This window comes from Myodes glareolus, chromosome 8, assembly GCF_982192425.1.
Source record: "Myodes glareolus chromosome 8, mMyoGla1.1, whole genome shotgun sequence".
Classification (NCBI taxonomy): domain Eukaryota; kingdom Metazoa; phylum Chordata; class Mammalia; order Rodentia; family Cricetidae; genus Myodes; species Myodes glareolus.
Genome location: NC_142033.1, coordinates 53,698,328 through 53,717,134, shown reverse-complemented (window position 1 = coordinate 53,717,134; position 18,807 = coordinate 53,698,328). Strand labels below are relative to the sequence as shown.

Below are 18,807 nucleotides of genomic sequence, written 5' to 3'. Positions count from 1 at the left end.
ATAAACATACTCTTCATTTTCATAAAGTATATTATTCTAAAAGGAAGCCTGTTTTATAAAAGAATATATTTTTCTTGGTATATTTTAGTTATGATTTTGTTTCTGTTATATAGGTCTTGCTGGAGAGCCCTGACTGGCCTGAGACTAGAACTTGGAGAGCTCCACCTGCCTCTGACTTCAACTACTGACCTTATGTTAGAATTATAATTACTAGTTTGAGTTTTTTTTTTTTTAGAATGTTTAAAATATTTTCATGTAAGTCTGTTCCTGGCTTTGTGGCACATGGGATCGAAGCCTAACACATTCACAGAGTACTCGGCTTATGTTCTTGCTGCTCTTTAGTCCTGCACCGTTTGACAGGTGTTGGTCACCACTCACCAGTCCCTTCGGTGCCATCAGAGCCTTCTTTTCCACCCAGTTCATATAGCACTGAATGTGAGGTTTATTAATACCCCGTGTGCAGGCAGCTGGCCACATCTGAGGGTCTGTCCACGTGACCATGCCTCTACAAGGTCTGAGCATTCGTCTTGTGTGTGTGTATTTTTGTGTGTGTGTTTTTTTTGTTTGTTTTTTTACATTGGTAGTTTCTTGAGCTGTTGTTCACAGTGTCAGAATAGTAAAATGCTATGGGCTGCAGCCTGAAGCTCATCAGGGTGTCCAACCTGTGATCTGTAGGCTACATGAGGCTGTGGATAACAATGTGTGGCCCAATACAAAATTGTTAACATGTTCAAAACATTGGTTTTTTTTCTTTTTTTTTCGTTTTGCAAATGTGATTGCACAGTTTTCCAGTGTGGACTGTGTAGATGACAACATTGTATTACCATGTTAAAAGATTGAACAAGCCTGAAGGTACTTTTTTTTAAAAAAATGCAGATTGCCTTTGTAAAATGAATATGTCCTCTTGCTTGATTTTTTTTCTAGACAAGTATAAACAAGTACCTAAAACTTCTTTAAAATCATATCACCTAGCAATAAATGTGTTTTGGTGAACCATTTTGGCAATGCTCCCTGATAAAATATGTGTGTAGAGATTCATTTTTTGCACTCTCATCAGAATTCATTTAATACATACTATTCCAATACATTTTGTTCAGGCTGATTGTTCAGACCAAATATAAACAGATTTGCCTTGTTAAGTGACCATACACCATTGTATTTATATATTGCAATTTATATCTTTTGGTCATAATGCTTATTTTATTGACGGTTTTCAGCTTTTATAGGCAGTGAATAAGTTAAGTATCCTGAACAGGTAGGAGAACTTGGTGTGGTTAGCTCCTTAGATTAATTCCTAAATATAGAATTTCTAGGGGCCAAAGGATTGGCTCAGTGGTTAAGAGCACTAACTGATCTTCCAGAGAACCCTGGTTCGATTCCCAGCACATGTATAGCAGTTCACAACTGTCTGTAACTGTAATTTCAGGGGACCCAACTCTCATGGCAAAATACAAATGCACGTAAAATAAAAATAAAACAATCTTTAGGAATGCTTTAAAATACCATACTCATTCTCTACTCCTTTTCTTAGAAGATGAATAAAGTGTATAAAATCAGAGGGACAGGGCACTGTAGGGTACAGTGTTTGTTGCCAAGGCTCAGAACCTAAGAATCTGACCTCCAGTACGCATGTGGTGAGAGAAGAGAAATGATTCCCATAAATTGTTCTTTGACTGCCACACATTTTGAGGACTTTATTATTCATCTAAAAGGATAGGACCTCCAGGAGAAATCATTAAAGCCAAATGTGTGTTAAAGTGTGTCTCATATAAACAGAATTTTATGTTTTTATTAAAGCAGTCATTTTAAATCGTTTTAAGTTTTTTGAGAATGGTGGCTGGAGCCCTTGCCTGGTGGTGCAGGCCTATAATCCCAACTCTTTGGAATTCTGAGGCAGGAAGACAACTGACTTGAGTGAGTTTGAGGATAGCCTTGGCAACTTAGTGAGACCCTTTCTCAAAATAAAAAGTAAAATGAGCTGGATTTTAAAGGACATCTGGGTCATTTCCATTTGCTAGCTATTACAAATAAAGCTGCTATTAGTATTTGTTTGAAAGAGAGAGGGCTGGGGATGTAGCTTAGTAGTAGAATGTGTGAGGGAGCTTAGGTTCAGTTCCCAGCACAGCAAAAACCAAAACAGAACAAAAGACAAAGTGGGGGGCAGGCTAGTCTAGTCCTTTCCCAGGCAGTGGCTTGGAGTGTGAGGTGAAACTCTCTGCTTTGAAGCTCTGAAATTGTACATGTTAGGAAGACAGTGACTTACCTAGAGGAACTACACTAGATAATTCAGCCACAGTCAGAGGACAGAGATTCCTGGCATCTGCTCTCTTGCTTCTTAGCATGGGATGGAATAAAGAGAATAAAGAGATTTCAAGAAAACAGCAAACGGAGCCACTTTCTGTCTTGTAGACCTGTGAGCAGGGCTGGGGAGACAACAACGATGATATATCTCTTGTGAATAATCTCCCGGCACCTGTTAGACATTTTCTTGTTGAAAGCAGGTCCCAGTCTAGGGACTTTGTTGTGTAAGTTAATAAATAGAATATGCGTGAAGATAGTAGACAGGTGATGTAGTTTGAACACGTGACAATAAGCTTAAGTAATAGGCATAACTATATGCAAGGATCTCTTTAGTTTCTAAAATATCACCTAAAGGAATAGATAAACCCGTAAAAGTCACACCAACGTGGCTCTTTAAACAGGATCTGAACAAAGAAACAATGGAAATGTTAATGTGGACAGGAGGCCTCACCTTGCACCAAGAACTACAGGCAACTAAGAAATGTGAGAGCAGGAGAAATGGTCTTCCTCGGGAAAGAGTGCACAGTCGTCTGTCCATTACAAGTGGGCAGCCCTGAAAACGTGCAAGTAATATACAAACTGAGCACATTGTATTTATGTATTTAGGAATATGTATATATGTACATATGTAACAACAGTTAAAAGAAAAGAGGAGCCAGGCAGTGGTGGTACATGCCTTTAATCCCAGCACTCGGGAGGCAGATGCAGGTGTACATGAATTTGGAAGATTTGGAAGAGAGCAAGGAGAGGTATATGGGATGATTTGGAGGGAGGAAAGGGAAAAGGAAATGAGGTAATTGTATTATAGTCTCAAAAAATAAAAGCTGGTAACTAAAAAAATTGTTTTAGTTACATTTGCTTGTGATGTGTGTGAGATGCCAGTGCTGTAGCACATGCTGAGACAGGACAGCCTGTAGAAATCATTTCCATTCTTCCACCCTGTGGCATCAGATAGTCAGGCCTTTAACAAAAGTTTTCACCTGCTGAGCCATCTTGCTGGTCCTCAAAAAAGAATTTTTAGGTAATTAGAATGTGTTTGAAATAGTAAAATTGGACAGTAAGTGAGATGCTCATTTTTTTATGCTAATTTATTCTGGTTATTTTCTTACTTTTTTTTTTTTTTTTTTTTTTTTTTTTTTAGTTTTGGCCTTTGCTCTCGCTGATACCAAGAAGATTATCTTGTGTGATGTAGAAAAGCCTGAAAGCTTACACTCTTTCTCCGTGGAGGCTCCGGTTTCCTGTATGCATTGGATGGAGGTGACTGTGGAAAGCAGGTAGAATACCACGGGGGAAGACTTGGGAAGTTTTCCGAGCTTGTTGTCATGGTATTTCTGAGGCATGTCCTTGCCGTATGGCTAGGCCGTCCTCAAGCTTGAGATCCTCTTGCTTCTCTGCCTCCCAAATGTAGGGTGATCGTGGACATTTCCATTGTTTAGAGTGGAAATGACTGTCAGTGCTGTGAGTGTGTATACACTGCAGCTTTTAGTTAAAATTACCTAGATAGAATGGTTGTGCTTATTACTTTTATTTATTTGTGTGTGTGCCTTTTGTTTTGCGAGGAGCTTTCTCCTGTGTTAATGGATATTGTTAGGGCATGATCAGTGCTGAATGGAGCAGGCAGCCCGATCGGTTCCTGCTGTGTTCTTGGCCTGGGTCTTTCCCTTGTTCCCTGGAACAGTTTTTCCCTGGTCTGTGTACACAGGGGAATGCCTGGGTTGTAGTGAGGAACTTCTAAGGCATCAGTGACACTGGCTCCTGTTGGGGACAGAAGGATTTTTGAAAATTGAGTCCTTTTTTCCAGTAGTTTTTTTTCTTACTGATTTTCACTAAATTACTATCAAATGAAGTTAATAAAACCTGAATGTTAATTGACAGCTTTCGTAAGTGGCACATAAGAAACAGGTGACAAGAATTTAGCCTGAGTTTAAAATTCATTAAAAATAAGTCAAAGTGACTAACCATCTTCAGATGCTCAAGGATAACAGATAGTTACATGAGTTTCTAAAAGGTGAGGGAAGCAGAACATGTCCTGTGAGTTGTCCCAGCCCATCTCCAAAGGGGGATTCTAGCACTGTGTGTTCCAGGGTGAAAACCATGATTTCAGGTCACTAGTTTTTCACTTTCTCAGCTATTTACTTCCAATTGTATTTGGAGGTAGAATTAAAAAAGAAAAGACGGTAAAGATATTCCTGAGCCGTCCATGGTGGTGCACAGCTATAGTCCCAGATGTGGAGAATATTTCAGGAAGCTGGAGAATGCCTCAGCAGTTAAGAACACTTCCTGCTCTTACAGAGAACCTGGGTTTGGTTCCCAGCATCCACCCGATGGCTCACAACCATCCATAACCCCAGTTCCAGGCATCTGCTGCCCTCTTCTGACCTCAGGCAGCAGGCACGTATGTGGTGTACACACAGTCTTGCAGGCAGAACACACATACACATAAATAAATCCAAAAAGAATGAAAAAGTATAGGCTCTTCAGAAATAATGGCAAATGTCATAGTTTTATATACCCACCAGACTGCCACATCCCCAAGTCTGTATAAGCCATAGAACCAGTTATAAATGATACAGTAATTACTCTAAGTTGCTTTAAATTATTCTTAGCACTTTGTTTACTGTGGTTTCTTAGATCAAATTCAGAAATCATAAGCTCACAGTCTATCTGAATATTGAGTACATTTAAATATATTTCTTATGCTGACAATCATTTCTTGATATTCCTCTGTATGTACAGTGAGTAGGTGTTTGTCAGTTTGTTCTGAAAACAAAACAAAAACCCCAGTTCCCCCTTTGTCTTCTCACACAGGATTGCTAAGTGTTTGCTTTTTATGTATCTTTGTGGTAAAATTATAAAACTAGGAGTCTTTTTTACTGCATTTATTTTTAATGGAAAGAGAAGTCGTATCTTTGCTGTTGTGTGATGCTTGGTTCCCCCTCCCTTTTAGTGTCTTAACATCATTTTATAATGCTGAGGATGAATCCAACCTTCTCCTGCCTAAGCTGCCCACACTGCCGAAAAAGTATGTATTGGTTTTATTTCTCTAGAATGAACCCTGCCTTTTCTCTTCTGCTTTTAACATGTTACCTGTTTCCCGTGCGTTTCTCAAGAGTAAATCTTATCTCTGTTCTCTTCTAGTTACAGCAACACCTCAAAAATATTTAGGTAAGTATACCTTTCTTATTTTCAAATGAGGTGGTCTTTTATTATTTGAAAGATAATATTGAAGGATGACCCAATTTATGTTTTTGTTTTAGTGAAGAAAATTCTGATGAAATTATTAAGCTCTTAGGAGATGTCAGGTAAATTTTACAGATGTCTTATTTTATTTCTTGAAGTTGATGTTTTGTGTCTGTGGCAGTTTCCAGAATGTGAACAGCAGGTTCTTCATCTTGTTACTTCACTGTTGACATTGAAATCTCTGACCAGCATACAGATAGCAGTGTCTATTGTGTGGCCATTGATTTTTCTAAATTTTAGTAATGTTGTAGCATCTTAACAGGATAAAAGTGCTAGGGTTTCTAGATTTAATCTGAATACTTTTTAAAGCCCATTTAATGTATTTTTATTACCGTCCTAAGAACCGATGGCACTGTGTGTTGGCAGGTGGATAATTTTATTACTGATTGTGTGTAAATACAGTTAGTGCCATGGAATTTTACTGTAAACAGAATATTTTTTAGGCTATTGGAAAGTCTGTTGTTCTTTTGGGGGAAGAAAAAAAAGGTAACAGGCCTTAGTAGGGCCTGCTGTGTGCAGTGCAGCTGTGAGTGTAGGTTGGCAGCTCTTCTGTCGTCTCAGCCTCAGCGTGTTGCGTTGTTCTCAATTAGGCTGAACATCCTTGTCCTTGGAGGAAGCTCTGGATTTATTGAGCTTTATGCTTATGGGATGTTCAAAATTGCCCGAGTAACAGGGGTAAGTTCTTCAAAATTTTCTGTTTCTCTTAGAAAATAGCAGCTGATTACTTACAGAACAAGGAGAGAGCAGGTTAACTTTGTTCACATTGAAATGTTTCGAGGTTAATTTTAGTAAGACAGAATTTAGTGTTCCTGTGTTTGTAGCAGTCAGGAGCTACTGGTGGAACTAGTCAGGTTATTTCCTTCTACAGACTGGCATGGTCCACTTGATCATGATTGGTTGATTTTTAAGTCTGCAGTGGGCAGGAGTGAAAGTGGGTCACAGAAACAGCCCTCAGCTCAGTACCAGGTCTCCCTGTGTTGTGAAGTCTTCGTTTTCTCCGTAGCTCGTTCTTCTTACTCTGACGGGGGAGGGTATCTCAGATTCTATGGATTGTGTTGGTTCTCCAGTATTTGGTGTGGGCCCCTTCATGGGAGGAGGACAGACAGAGGGTGTCAGTGTGTCCTTGGGCCACCCCATAGCTATGTCAGGAACCAGGGTTATGCATTTCTACTTTGTAAAGTCTGTGTGAATTTTTGCTCCCATTGTTGTAAGCAGATGCAGCCTGTCAGTATAGCAAATGTATCGGGCATGGCGATAACTGTTTTTGCAGATTGCCGGTACTTGTCTTGCTCTGTGTTTATCAAGCGATTTGAAGTCCTTATCAGTAGTCACAGAGGTTTCCAGCAGTGGCGAAGCAGAGGTTTCATATTTTCAGGTGAGTATTAGAACCTTATAGCAGTAGCAGGTACATGGGGTTTTTGTTGTTGTTGTTTGTTTTTCGAGACAGGGTTTTTCTGTGTAGCTTTGGAGCCTGTCTTGGAACTCACTTTGTAGGCCAGACTGGCCTCTAACTCCTAGGGATCTGTCTGCTTCTGTTTCCTGAGTGCTGGGATTAAAGGTGTGCTACCATTGCTCAGCTATATAGAGTTTTTCCCTTGGTACTAGGAATTGAACTCAGGGTCTCACATGCGCAGAGCAGGCCCTCTGACACTGAGCCATACCCCACTCCTTACAGGTTTTAATTCCTCATATCACTAGAGTCTAATAATAAAATATAAAAGCTTGTTTATGATTTCTAAATCCTGTATCTTGAATGCCATTGTAGTGAATATTATTTTTTGCACACTGCAATTTAATTTCCATAGTTAAAACTGTTTTGATGGTCAATTATGGCCTTACTAATTGGTTACTTGACCAGTGTAGCTTTATTCTGAATATATCTTTAGGACTTTGTCTTTCCTAGTAATGAAAGGTCACTTACAACCTGACAAGTACTTAGTGCTTCAAACACAGTAATGTAATGGGTAGGTGCTGCTGTTGTCCTCATTTGTAGGTAAGACTGCAGGCACACGGGAATGTAGAGTCACTCAGTGCTGTTGCAGAATTGGAAAGTCATGCTAGGCTTTAAGTGATCCCTCGGGATGGGGAAAAATCTTTCTAAACTGTGGTTTATGTTATAGACTAGGATACTGACTGGGCTTCTGTATTTAGATCATAGCCATGCTTTGTTAAGAAGTATTTCTTCTGAGCTGTCCCAGTGTTTAACCTAAGTATGTGTGAACGCTCAGAAGTAAGAGATGTGGTGTTTGCAGTCCTTCCTACAGTGTCTGTTCAGAACATCAAAGAGCCTGGACTGTAGCCGTTTGCATTTCTCTTCTCCGTGAGGCTGGGACACTGTTACCACGTTTGTATCTGAGCTCGAATAGTGATTTCTTTTCCTGTGAGGTTTGTGTTAGGTGTGTGTTTTGTTGTAGTTTTGAGATTAGATCTCATGTACCCTAGGCTTGCCTCCATCTCATTGCATATAGCTGAAGATGACCTTGACTCCCTCCTCCTGCCAGTGCCTCCCAAACACTGTGATCACAGATTTATGCCTCCAAGCCCAACACAATGGATAATGACAACCTCATTGAAAAATGACTCATACTCCTGATATTCATGTTTTAATCCATATCCTTTAGTTATTTTTACTTGTATTAAAATTTTACAATTTTAAATATTCTCATAATGGTGTTATAGGTTATTGCATCTGTATCTGCACAAAAGGGAGGGATTACGCAGAGCTGTGCCCCAGTTGGAAATCCCGAGGTAGTCACTGGTTTCCAAAATCCATTGTGCTTACAGGGCAGAATTGTGGTAAGAGGTTCTCTGGCATGTAGTTAGATACAGACCCTTCTCTATGCTAAGGACTCGCTTGTTTTTGAGCTGGGCCAGAATAATTTATCTTCAAAAGAAGCCAATGCTCCTGTGACTCATTGTATTTATTGTTTTACTTTGTAGCTTGAAACCAATCTGCTGTATTCCTACTTACCCGAAGTAACTCGGATGGCCAGAAAGTTTACTCACATCTCAGCTCTCTTACAGGTATGAATCCATAACTTGCTTCATGTTAGCATTTTACTGGAAGTTTCTAATTTTCCATAAACAGAAAACTTCCAAAAGTTTATGTTGTAAAGCTACCTGCAATAGAAATGCTATAAGCTAATCTTATAATATTTGTTAAAGCAAATGTTGAAATTTAATTGACAGTCTCCTGACCAATCCTGTTAATTGCCTCCAAAAGAAAATGGAAAATCCTGTAAATATTCTAAGCTAATCATAATGAAAATGCAACTTAAAACGAATTATAGATAAATTGTGGAAAAAGAGTCTTCATATTACTCAGCTTTTGTTCATAATAAATCTATCCTAAAGTAGCTCATAGTTTTGTAGGTGAGCAGTTTGGACTAGACTGATCCAGATGGTTCTCTAGACATATGGCTGGTGTAGCTCACTTTAAAGAAACTGATCTTGCAAACAGATGTGCGTCCCAGTGCTGGTATGGCTTGGTCTCTGCTCTGCGTCCTCCTCCTCTAGCAGCTCGACCATGCTCCCTCACTTGGCGATGGCCACGGAAGTCTCAGCAGTGTGAGTGTAAGGAGGCAAAGACTTCTGAGACTTGGGCTCAGTCACGCTGTTTCTGATATATTGTTAGAACAAGACACAGGCCGGGCTAGACAGCGTACCCGGATGGAGCCCCTACAAAGACTTACTGGTCTTTTGTTTGCTTTACTACGGTTCTTATTTTGCTTGATGTTATAGTTTGTAGAGGTTGGTATTTCCTTAGGGGACCTGTGTGACAGCTGAGTAGCTGAACAAAGCAGCATGCGATGATATGCATAAAATATAAAAATCAAGCACAAGGGTTCTTGCTTTCTCAGATACAGTCTAGGGAATGCGATGTTGTAAATCTGTAAGAATCACTGGATAATTTAGCTTCTTAGCTAAGTGATTACCAAAGCACAGCCGTGCTCTTCTTTCCTACAGCTTCAATGAGTTAGAAGAGTAGTTGAAAGTAAACTCTGGATTTCGCTGACACTTAGCCAAAGAATGAAATAACATGTTGTTTTGATTATTTTACTATCTTTTTTTTTGTTAATAGTATATAAACTTGTCACTGACTTGTATGTGTGAAGCCTGGGAAGAAATACTGATGCAGATGGACTCTCGTCTCACTAAGTTTGTGCAGGTAATGTCCTAGTAACTGAACTTTCCTGTGGAGATATTGAGTACATTCTCTGTATTTGCTTTATGAGATTTATGGGGGTCAGAACTGGACAAGGTGGTTCATGCTATAATCCCAACACTCAAAAAGACAAGACAGAAAGTTTGCCATGAGTTCAAAGTTGATGAGAGCTACAGAGTGAAACCCTGCCTCAAGGGCGGCAGGCTGGAGAGATTCCTCTGTAGGTAAACGCATTTGTTCCTCTCATAGCCCACGTTAACATTGATTGGCTCACATCCAACTTGTAACTCCAGCTTCAGAGAACTCTGATGTCTTTAGCCTCTGTGGTACCTATACTCATGTGTGTGTGTACATATACACACACGTGTGCGTGCTCACACACACACACCTTTGATTTAAAATAAAAACCTTTAAAAAAAAGAGAAAGATTAGTTTGATTTGTAAAAGGCTAAGATCATTATTTGTTTCAGATGGGTTGATAAAACCTCATTATTTTGGGGGTATGCAAAAAGAATTGTGCTAGTCAGTTTTCTGTTGCTGTAACAAAGTACCGAGGCTGGGTAATCTATCAAGAAAAGATGTTTACTTAACTCCTAGTTTCAGATCAGAAAGTTCAGGGTCGTGTAGCATCACTTGTTCTCCAGATACTGAGGAGGGTTCATTCCGGGGGCTGAAAGGATTGGTATTGACTCAGGACCCCCAAGACCTAGCTCTCAACACAAAGGAGATTTATTTGCTCCAAAGGGGCGGAGGGCAAGGGGCTAAAGGGAAAAGACAGGAAATAGGGAAGGAGGGAGAAGGGGAAGGGAACAAGAGAGAGGGGAAGGGGTATTTGTCCTGGAAGGGGACAAAGAACTGCCTCTGGAGAGAGAGGAGACAGATGTGGCACATAGGAAAATGGTGGTTTATAAAGGTTAAAGGGGAAAGCCCATGTTAGGATGAGGTGCTTAATTTTAGTTGGGCATGTTAATTAGGGGAGCCAAAGGGGGCTTTTGATTACTAGACTTCAGTACTCTGATAGCTACTCTGATAGCTGGACCTTGGCAGTCAGCCTCTGGAGAAGTGACCAAATAAGAGAATAGGCCTTGGTGGCTAGCTTTAGGAATGTAATGTAGTGGTTCTTTAGCAAGGCAGGGGGACTGAGGGAGAAGGACAAGGCCTACCAGAGCCATGTTTGCCATGCTTGGTCTGCCTAGAGTCCCTTCAGTGGCATCTTGGCAGGAGCATATTAGAAAAGGAAGCCAGGCAGTGTGGTGGGTAGTCTCCTTAGCAGTCACTCTTGGGAGCACTAGCCAGGGTCCTCTGAGTGTTACCTTCGCTTCTTCCCAATGACTTACCCATCTTCCATCCTCACCTAGGACAGGCCTCCAGCAGATGAACTCTTAGGGGACAAATCACACCCAAACCATGGTAGACTCTCCTCCCTTTGGTTGGGTGGGGGCAGGACTGTGAGATGGAGTGGGTGAGGTGGGGAGGAAGGGCAGGTCTTGAAGTAGGGGACTGGCCGTCTCTAGCACTGACACCCAGATGATGAGTTCAGTATCTGAGGAAAGGTTGAAACCAAGGAAGAAGATTGTGATCCTGTTATTTTGAATAAATACGCTGATTATTCCTAAAATATGTATCACCTCTTTTTTTCACTTTGTCTAGGAAAAAACTACAACGACATCAGTACAGGATGAGTTCATGCACTTACTGCTGTGGGGGAAAGCCAGGTGCGTGCACACCGGGTGCTTTTGATCTGACTCTCTTTGCTGCCTTCTTCTGACAGTAATTATTTCAAAAGTAATTATTTTCTCTGTAAAAACAAAATACAAAGTTCTGCTATAAGACCTCCCCCACGTGTGAGTTTTTAGGGTTTTTCATGAACTTTTTATATAAATGTAATAATTTTGTTTATATGTATGATGTTGGATATGTAAATGTCTCAGAACCTTTATCCATGCTAAAGGTTCTTCTTTGTACCTTGGGTAGATCTGACAATTAGCATAACCTTCTGGATGTTTGGAAATGTATAGTTCTTTCATCTCTGGGTTCCAGTGTGTCAGCTCCGTCTGATGGGTGCTCTTTCTTCATGCTCATTTTGTTCCAGCATCGTATTGTACTTAGGAATGTAGGTTTTAAATGGCACATCAGAGTTTGAGTGGAGAAGTTACTAGAATACTTTTTCCTAACTTTTTTTTGTTGTTGTTCTAGTGCTGAACTTCAGACTCTCCTGATGAACCAGTTAACAGTGAAGGTGCTGTTAAAGCTTGTTTAAATGGCTGTTAATGCAGTCTTAGCTTTTTTCTTTTGGGGAATGACATATAATATCCTAGTTATATGCTAATGTATTTTCTTCTCTTAACTAGGGCTTAAAAAAGCTTGGCCAATCTATAGAGTCATCATATTCCAGTATACAGAAATTGGTTATAAGTCACTTACAGAGGTATGGAAGTGATACAGAATTTTTTGATACTGCATTTATATATGCATTGGTCATCTTTCTGCTTCCTTCTCTCCATTGTCTGACATTCTCTTTTCAAGCTGTTTCTAGCTATGCACTGCTTTTTTAGGGAACTGAGCATACCCAAGATTAAAGTCAGTAATAATAATTGTTTTTTGTGAAATAGTTTTCCAACATTTTTTAACCAGGCTGAACTCCATTTGGGTTTTTTTTTTTTTTTCTCATTTAACAACGAAATAGGCCTCATGGCTTCTAACATGTTATATATTTTTTAATTTAATATATTGGCAATTTGTTCTATCATCTTCATTTCCCTCAAGAGTTAGTCATGTGACTGACCCAGTGTTCCTCGATATTAGGCCAAGGCTTGCTCCTGGACCCTCCATGCCTACTGCTGTTTCTGTGCATAGCAACTTGAGTGAAGCTGTTTGTAACTGGCTGCTGAGTGATTTGCATTTTGACACTTTTCATCATGGGTACCTAGACAAGCCTCAGTCCTCTGAGGTCCCTGAGTACTTTCTGCATTGGTCTGTTCCAGACCATACTGCCTATTGACTTCACTCTCCTTAGTGAGTCTAATGTTGCACTACATTTGCTTTGCTCTTAGAAGCAAGGCCTTTCGGGCCTTGAGCATGCCTGCCTTTCTGCTCTACCCGTACTAGGAGTCACTTGGTTTTCCAAACTCGATAATGTCTTCCACCCAAGGCTTTTCTCTTTCTTTCTTTTTTTAAATCTCTCTATTTTTTAAATAAATACCCTTTCCTTGATTTGTTTGTTAACTTATTTATAATGGTGCTGGGAATAGAGCCTGGGGTCTTAGGCATGTTTGGTAAACACTGCTATTGAAGTACAACTCCAGCTCCATATAAGGACTTTTATATCATCTCTGTTCTTTTTGGAGCACTCTCACCTTCCTGTCACTTGAGTTCTTCAGCTCTTGGCTCCATTTGTGGCATCAGAAAAGCCCTCGGTTTCTGGAATAGATCAGGGTCTTCATTTCACCTGTGCATTTCCCTTAAGGCCTTCAGGAAGATGTGCTGTATGACAGGTTGTGACTTTACCATTGTTTTCCACTGTGCCACCAGCATCTAAGGTCTGATATGGAGTCAGCTTAAAAATACTTGTGAGGACAGCCTGGTGTCATATGCCTTTAGTCCCAGCACTCAGGAGGTAGAAGCAGGTGGATTTCTGTGAGTTGGAGGCCAGCTTGGTTTGTGTAGTTCCAGGCTGGTCAGGCCTACTTATTAAGAGCCTGTTCTTTAATAAAAGTGTCTATTGTTGAACAAATGTCCATATGGTAAAGTGCCAGAATTAGGACTAGAGGTGCAGATGAGTTGGTAAGAGCTTAACCAGCATGGGACATAGTCTGATCGTATCAGAGAATCTAATCCGGTGGGTTTGTGTTTTCATTTCAGTTGTCATGATGGACAAATGGTTCTTCTAGTTCTGGAAAACAATCCTTTGCTGTAGAGAGATTGTTATGTTTGGTTTTATTTCTGAGATGAAATAGTGTTCAGCAGGTGATTGCTGACCTTGGTGATAGTAATGTTGCTTATATCATCTCTGCTCTTTGCTAGTGGGTCCGAGTCTCTACTGTATCATTTGAGTGAACTTAAAGGGATGGCTTCATGGAAACAAAAATATGAACCTCTAGGACTGGATGCTACATGCATTGAAGGTACTGACGGAGTTTCACAGTAGTCTGCATTAGATACAGTTCACTTATTCAGCAAGTGACATTTGTTTGTTTTCTTTAGATGCTATTACTGCTGTGGGCTCTTTCATCCTCAAGGCAAACGAACTTCTCCAGTAAGTAATGGGTTACCTAGGAGCCTGGGTGTGAGAATATTTACTTCTTACTTAGATAAGAACCTACCAAGTTGACCAGATTCTCTTACATTGATTTTTAGTGAGAATGATGCCAGTAACACAGAGGTCATTAAAGGAAAACTGTATTGCCATTCCCTCATTCCGAGTTGTCTTTGCAGAGGGAAACAAACATTCTGACTGCTGTGCTTCTTTCTGCCTCTTCTTCCTTTACTTCTTTCTCCTAAACACAGTTGTATTTTATTTCTTGTGCCTACCAATTTTCATTCTTTTTGTTTATCTTGATTTTTATGAACCTTGCTGACCTTCTTATCTCGTCTTGTTTTGTTGTTTTGTGGCTGGGTCTTCCTGTGTTCCCAGGCTGACCTGAAACTTAGAGCCCTCCCCTCAACCTTTCAAGTGCCTCAGTCCCAGTGTTCACCCACCCTCTGCAAGCTTTCTTGTTTTCTGTACCTTCTATCTCTAGCACAGCCTCCCTGGTGTCTCTGAAGGGGTCTGCCCCATTCTGGCATCCTCTGCCCTACAGGTGCCCTCTCACCCTGCACCGTTAGTTCTGTGCTTGCTGCTTTGCTCCCTGCCCAACTGTTTGCAGAGACATGGCCTCTCTCGCTTTCCTCAGTAGACAGGGCTTTCAGGATCACATCTGATCCTTTCCTGAATTACTCTTCACCGAAGCACATCCTAAATTTAGTAACTTACTCAGAAAGTAGACATGGAAGGTACACTTTCCCTTTCTTTTTCCTACCCTTACGCAAAATTGATCATTTTGGTGGGAATTAGAATCTGAAGGTGAAAAATAATTTCTCCTAGAATTTTCACAGCATCGCTCCATTGCTTTTAGGGCTTTTTATTGCTGGTAGGCGGCAATCTCTTGCTTTCTCATGGCTTTGAAGGATTTTTTTTTTTTTATTTCATCTTACAACAGAAGTCTTAATCCCTGACATCTTGAGGTTTCACAGTAGCATTTCTAGATGTGGGTCTTTCTATTTATGGTGCTGATATGAAAGAGCTGTTGAAACTTTAATCCTACTAACTTATTCTAGTGACTTATTTTTCTCTGCTTAACTGAAGTTGTCTTCTAGAAGCAGTGAATTTGATGGGTTGTTTTTTTTTCCCTCTTCTCCGTGTCTCTAATTATTTCCTCGTAATTTTTAACTTTGTAGTTTATTTTCTGAGAAAATTTCTTGGCTTAATTGTCCAATGTTGCTACTCATTCAAATGCCATTTATTGAACACTTAATTATATTTTTATTTTATTATTCATTTGATTTTGGGGGGGGGGACAGAGTCTTATTATATACCCTGGATTGGTTTGAACAACCTATATAGCCCAGGATGGCCTTGAACTCATGATGCTCCTGCCTCTACCTCCTGAGTACCATGATGATAGATGTGTTCTTCCACTCCACTTTGAATTCTTATCTGAGTTTTAAAGAAGTTTTTGAAACTAAGTATACAGCCTTGAACAAAATTGATTAAAAAAAACAAAAAACCTCTGCCCTGTTTTGATTATAAAACTTTGGATTATAATGAGGCTTAGATTATAATGTAGTAAGACAGACAATAAACCAACAGATAATTGAAATAAATATAGGTCAGTTACATAAATAAGGCAAAGAGTGTAAGGTGTGGTTATACATAGAGCCCCTCATAAACATGGATTCTATATTCACAGATCCAACCAACTGCAGGTCAAAGATGTTCAGGAAAAGACATTGCATCTTTATATACAGACTTTTCCCTTGCCATTACTCTCTGAATATATTTACACAGCATTGTTTACATTATAATAGACATTGTAGCTAGTCTAGAGATGATGACTTATATGCAAACACTGCACATCCTTGGGTGTGGGTATCCTGGTGGTTTTGTTGCTTTTCTGTTGCTGTGATAAAACACCATGACCAGAGAAACTTAAGAAAGAAAGTGTTAAATTGGGCTTAAGGTCTCCAATAGTTAGAGTCCGTGATGGGAGAATAAATGCATGATGACAGGAACAACTGAGAGCAGGAGGCAAAGAGCACATTAGGAATGGCAGGAGTCTTTTGAAACCTTAAAGCCTGCCCTCAGTGACAAACCCCAACAAGGCCGTACTTTCTAATCCTTCCAAAACAATTCCATCACACAGGGACCAAGTATTCAAACATAGTCTATGGGGGCCATTCTCATTGGAACACCTACAGCTGGTGTGGACAAGGAGTCCAGCAACTGGTCTCCTTCAGTATGAAGGCAGCTGTGGAGTCAGAGAGGCCTCAGAGAAAATGAACTTAGCAGGAGGTAGGAAGGGAGTCTTGTTGACGTTTGCAGTGTCTTTGGCATGGTCAAGGAACTTCAAGGGGCTGTGTGGCTGAAGTGAATTGAAAAGAACAAGAGGTGGAATGGATTGAGAGGAGCAAGAGAGGGTGGGCTGTGTATGTAGAACCCACAGGTAGTGTAGAAGGCAGACTTTTTCTCTGGGTATGTGAGAGGCCTTTGGGAATTTGGGAGCCACAGGGTGATATGTGGGTTTTTATAAAGATCCTTTTCTACATAGTGTTGAAAATGTATTGTTAGGCAAGGGAGACACTGACTGGTCTGACTAGTTTATTGTCTTTAGTTATTTTACTGCAGTTCTTATATCCTACCTAGTACTTATTCTTTGTAGACACTTGAGTGTATTGTATATATTTTGTGCCTTTTTCTTAGAAACATTGCATATATTTCCTCCTGCACACTAGAGTACATTTACCAGGACTTCAGTGTAAATGGAAGCTGCATTTGCACTTCCTGGCTGCTCTTTTCCTGTATTTCCAGTTTGTCTTTCTCACCTGGCTCTATCCTGCCTTACTATAGGCCAAGTCAGATATTTTATTAACCAATGGGAATAAAATATATTCACAGCATACAAAAGGGTTATCTTACAGCATTTCCCCCTTTCTGTTTAATCAGAAAGGAAGGTTTTAACTTTAGTGTAGTAAAATACGTGCAATAAAGCAGTTATTAAGAAAGAATCAGATCGAGTTTGCAGTGTCCTAAGAGCGCCTTATGCATCAGGTGCAGTTGAGGGTCAGGTGCTTCAGTGCTGCGTTCCCAAGCCTGAGCCAGTTCTCGTCCTCCTATGGCTTCTCCTGGTCTCTGCTGACCTCCAGCTCTAGGCCCCATCTGCTCTTGAGCTCAGTACTCGCCAGTCCTTGGTGTTTCTAAATTTGTTTTCATTTCTTCTTTTTATTTTTGAATTTATAATCCTTATACCCCTCCTCACTCACTGTTTCTTTAATGTGGCATGAGAAGGTAGAGGGTATAGATGTTAATGCTCAGAAAACAAATGGAGAAATGGCATTGCTTGTTTTTCCCATAAAGTATTTTGTGGTTTACCACATTAGCTGAAAGCACATATAAAATATTAAAGTTTCTGTGATTACCTTTCAATATAAGTTGAAGACAGGTAAATTACTTGTTTCCTTCAAGTAAGTGAATTGCAGCATTATTATAATTACAGATGGAGAAACTGAGGCAATAAGCGTTTTGTTGTTAGGCTGATTGTCTGGGGCAGAACTTAGCTTTTGGAAAATACACAAAGAAGCTTTCTGTTTTCATTTTTGTTGCAAAAGTTTTTTGTTACATCACTTGGTAACTTGTAAAAGATGTTATAGTCTTCTATCAAGTATCTTTATACAGGAAAGTGAGAGACTGGCTTTGTTTAATTCCTGGTGTGATAATCCCCTGACAAAAGAGCAGCTTGGCGGGAGAAAGGGTTTATGGTACAGTTCATTGTAACAGAGCAGTCAAGGACTCAGGACTCAAACCCGAGAAATGCTGCTGCCTACAGTGGGCTGGGTCTTCCCTTATCAGTTAGCACAGTCAAGGCAGTCCCTCACAGGCTAACCTCGTCTAAATGCTCCCTCTTGGAAACTTTTCCTCGTGATTCTGCTTCATGTCTTGTTGATCGTTAGCACAAACCATCACAGATGCCCACTCACTTTTCAGAGCTGATCTACAGCGCAGTGCTGGATTTGAAAGACAGGAATGAAAAGTCCCAGTGTTACTTGCTTAGGGTAATTACCTCATAGATGTAATCTTAGGGAGTTCAGAAGTGTTTTCTTTAAGATAAAGATTTACAGTAGTAAATTTGGTGATACATGTGTGTAATGCCCAGGGTAATTCAAGTTTTGAGAGATCTCATTTATTGTCAGAATCTAAAATCAGCTTAGCATGTCTATTGATGTTAGAAGTGGTGACTTTGTACAAATTTGTAGTGATGATTTACTTTTGGAGTTAATGTTTTTCTTTTTTCTGACCGGTAAATATTGTTTTTAACTGAAAATAATGTTGAAAGCTATTTCTTCCTGATTGTTTCTGAATACTGACACTGTTATGCCACTTATGAGAGCACAGCACTCAGAACCAGTTACAATCTAAATTACTTATTTTATTTTTTAAAAGAACCACTTTGCCATTTAAACAATATTTTTAGGGACGTGTTTGATGTGTAAAATGCTGTTGCAGGTGCTTAGATGTCATCCAGACAAGGTACAGTACAGCAGTGTTGTATCTGATGACAGTTGGACAATGCTGTGTGACCTGCACATGATAATCTTTGTTCTGTTTTATTTTCCCTTTTAGAGTTATAGATAGTAGTATGAAAAACTTCAAGGCATTTTTTCGGTGGCTGTATGTAGGTAAGTTGAGTACAAATAGAAATCAGATTTAAATTTTTTATAGTTTAATTTTTCTGTGAGAAATATGTTTCCTTAGTGAAAAGAAACTTCAAAATAAGAGGTTTAGTGCAGTAAGGCACATTTAGCCTTGGAAATGTACCTGTAGTTAGCTGTGTTTCTGGTGACCGTCA

The 18,807-nt window shown here is 39.8% G+C and overlaps 1 protein-coding gene across 2 annotated transcripts in view; it reads left to right on the top strand.

The window, feature by feature from the left end:
* The window catches only part of Anapc4 (anaphase promoting complex subunit 4), a 31,252-nt gene that overhangs the window by 1,717 nt on the left and 10,728 nt on the right, over positions 1 to 18,807 (top strand). For both annotated transcript variants that reach the window (XM_048414830.3, XM_048414829.3), the window contains exons 3-16: positions 3,443 to 3,575; positions 5,249 to 5,323; positions 5,440 to 5,466; positions 5,559 to 5,603; positions 6,132 to 6,216; positions 6,812 to 6,916; positions 8,482 to 8,565; positions 9,623 to 9,709; positions 11,357 to 11,421; positions 11,903 to 11,945; positions 12,058 to 12,134; positions 13,730 to 13,830; positions 13,910 to 13,961; positions 18,582 to 18,637. In XM_048414830.3, the coding sequence (XP_048270787.2) occupies positions 3,443 to 3,575; positions 5,249 to 5,323; positions 5,440 to 5,466; positions 5,559 to 5,603; positions 6,132 to 6,216; positions 6,812 to 6,916; positions 8,482 to 8,565; positions 9,623 to 9,709; positions 11,357 to 11,421; positions 11,903 to 11,945; positions 12,058 to 12,134; positions 13,730 to 13,830; positions 13,910 to 13,961; positions 18,582 to 18,637 (1,035 nt within the window). The remainder of the gene's footprint in view (positions 1 to 3,442; positions 3,576 to 5,248; positions 5,324 to 5,439; positions 5,467 to 5,558; positions 5,604 to 6,131; positions 6,217 to 6,811; positions 6,917 to 8,481; positions 8,566 to 9,622; positions 9,710 to 11,356; positions 11,422 to 11,902; positions 11,946 to 12,057; positions 12,135 to 13,729; positions 13,831 to 13,909; positions 13,962 to 18,581; positions 18,638 to 18,807) is intronic.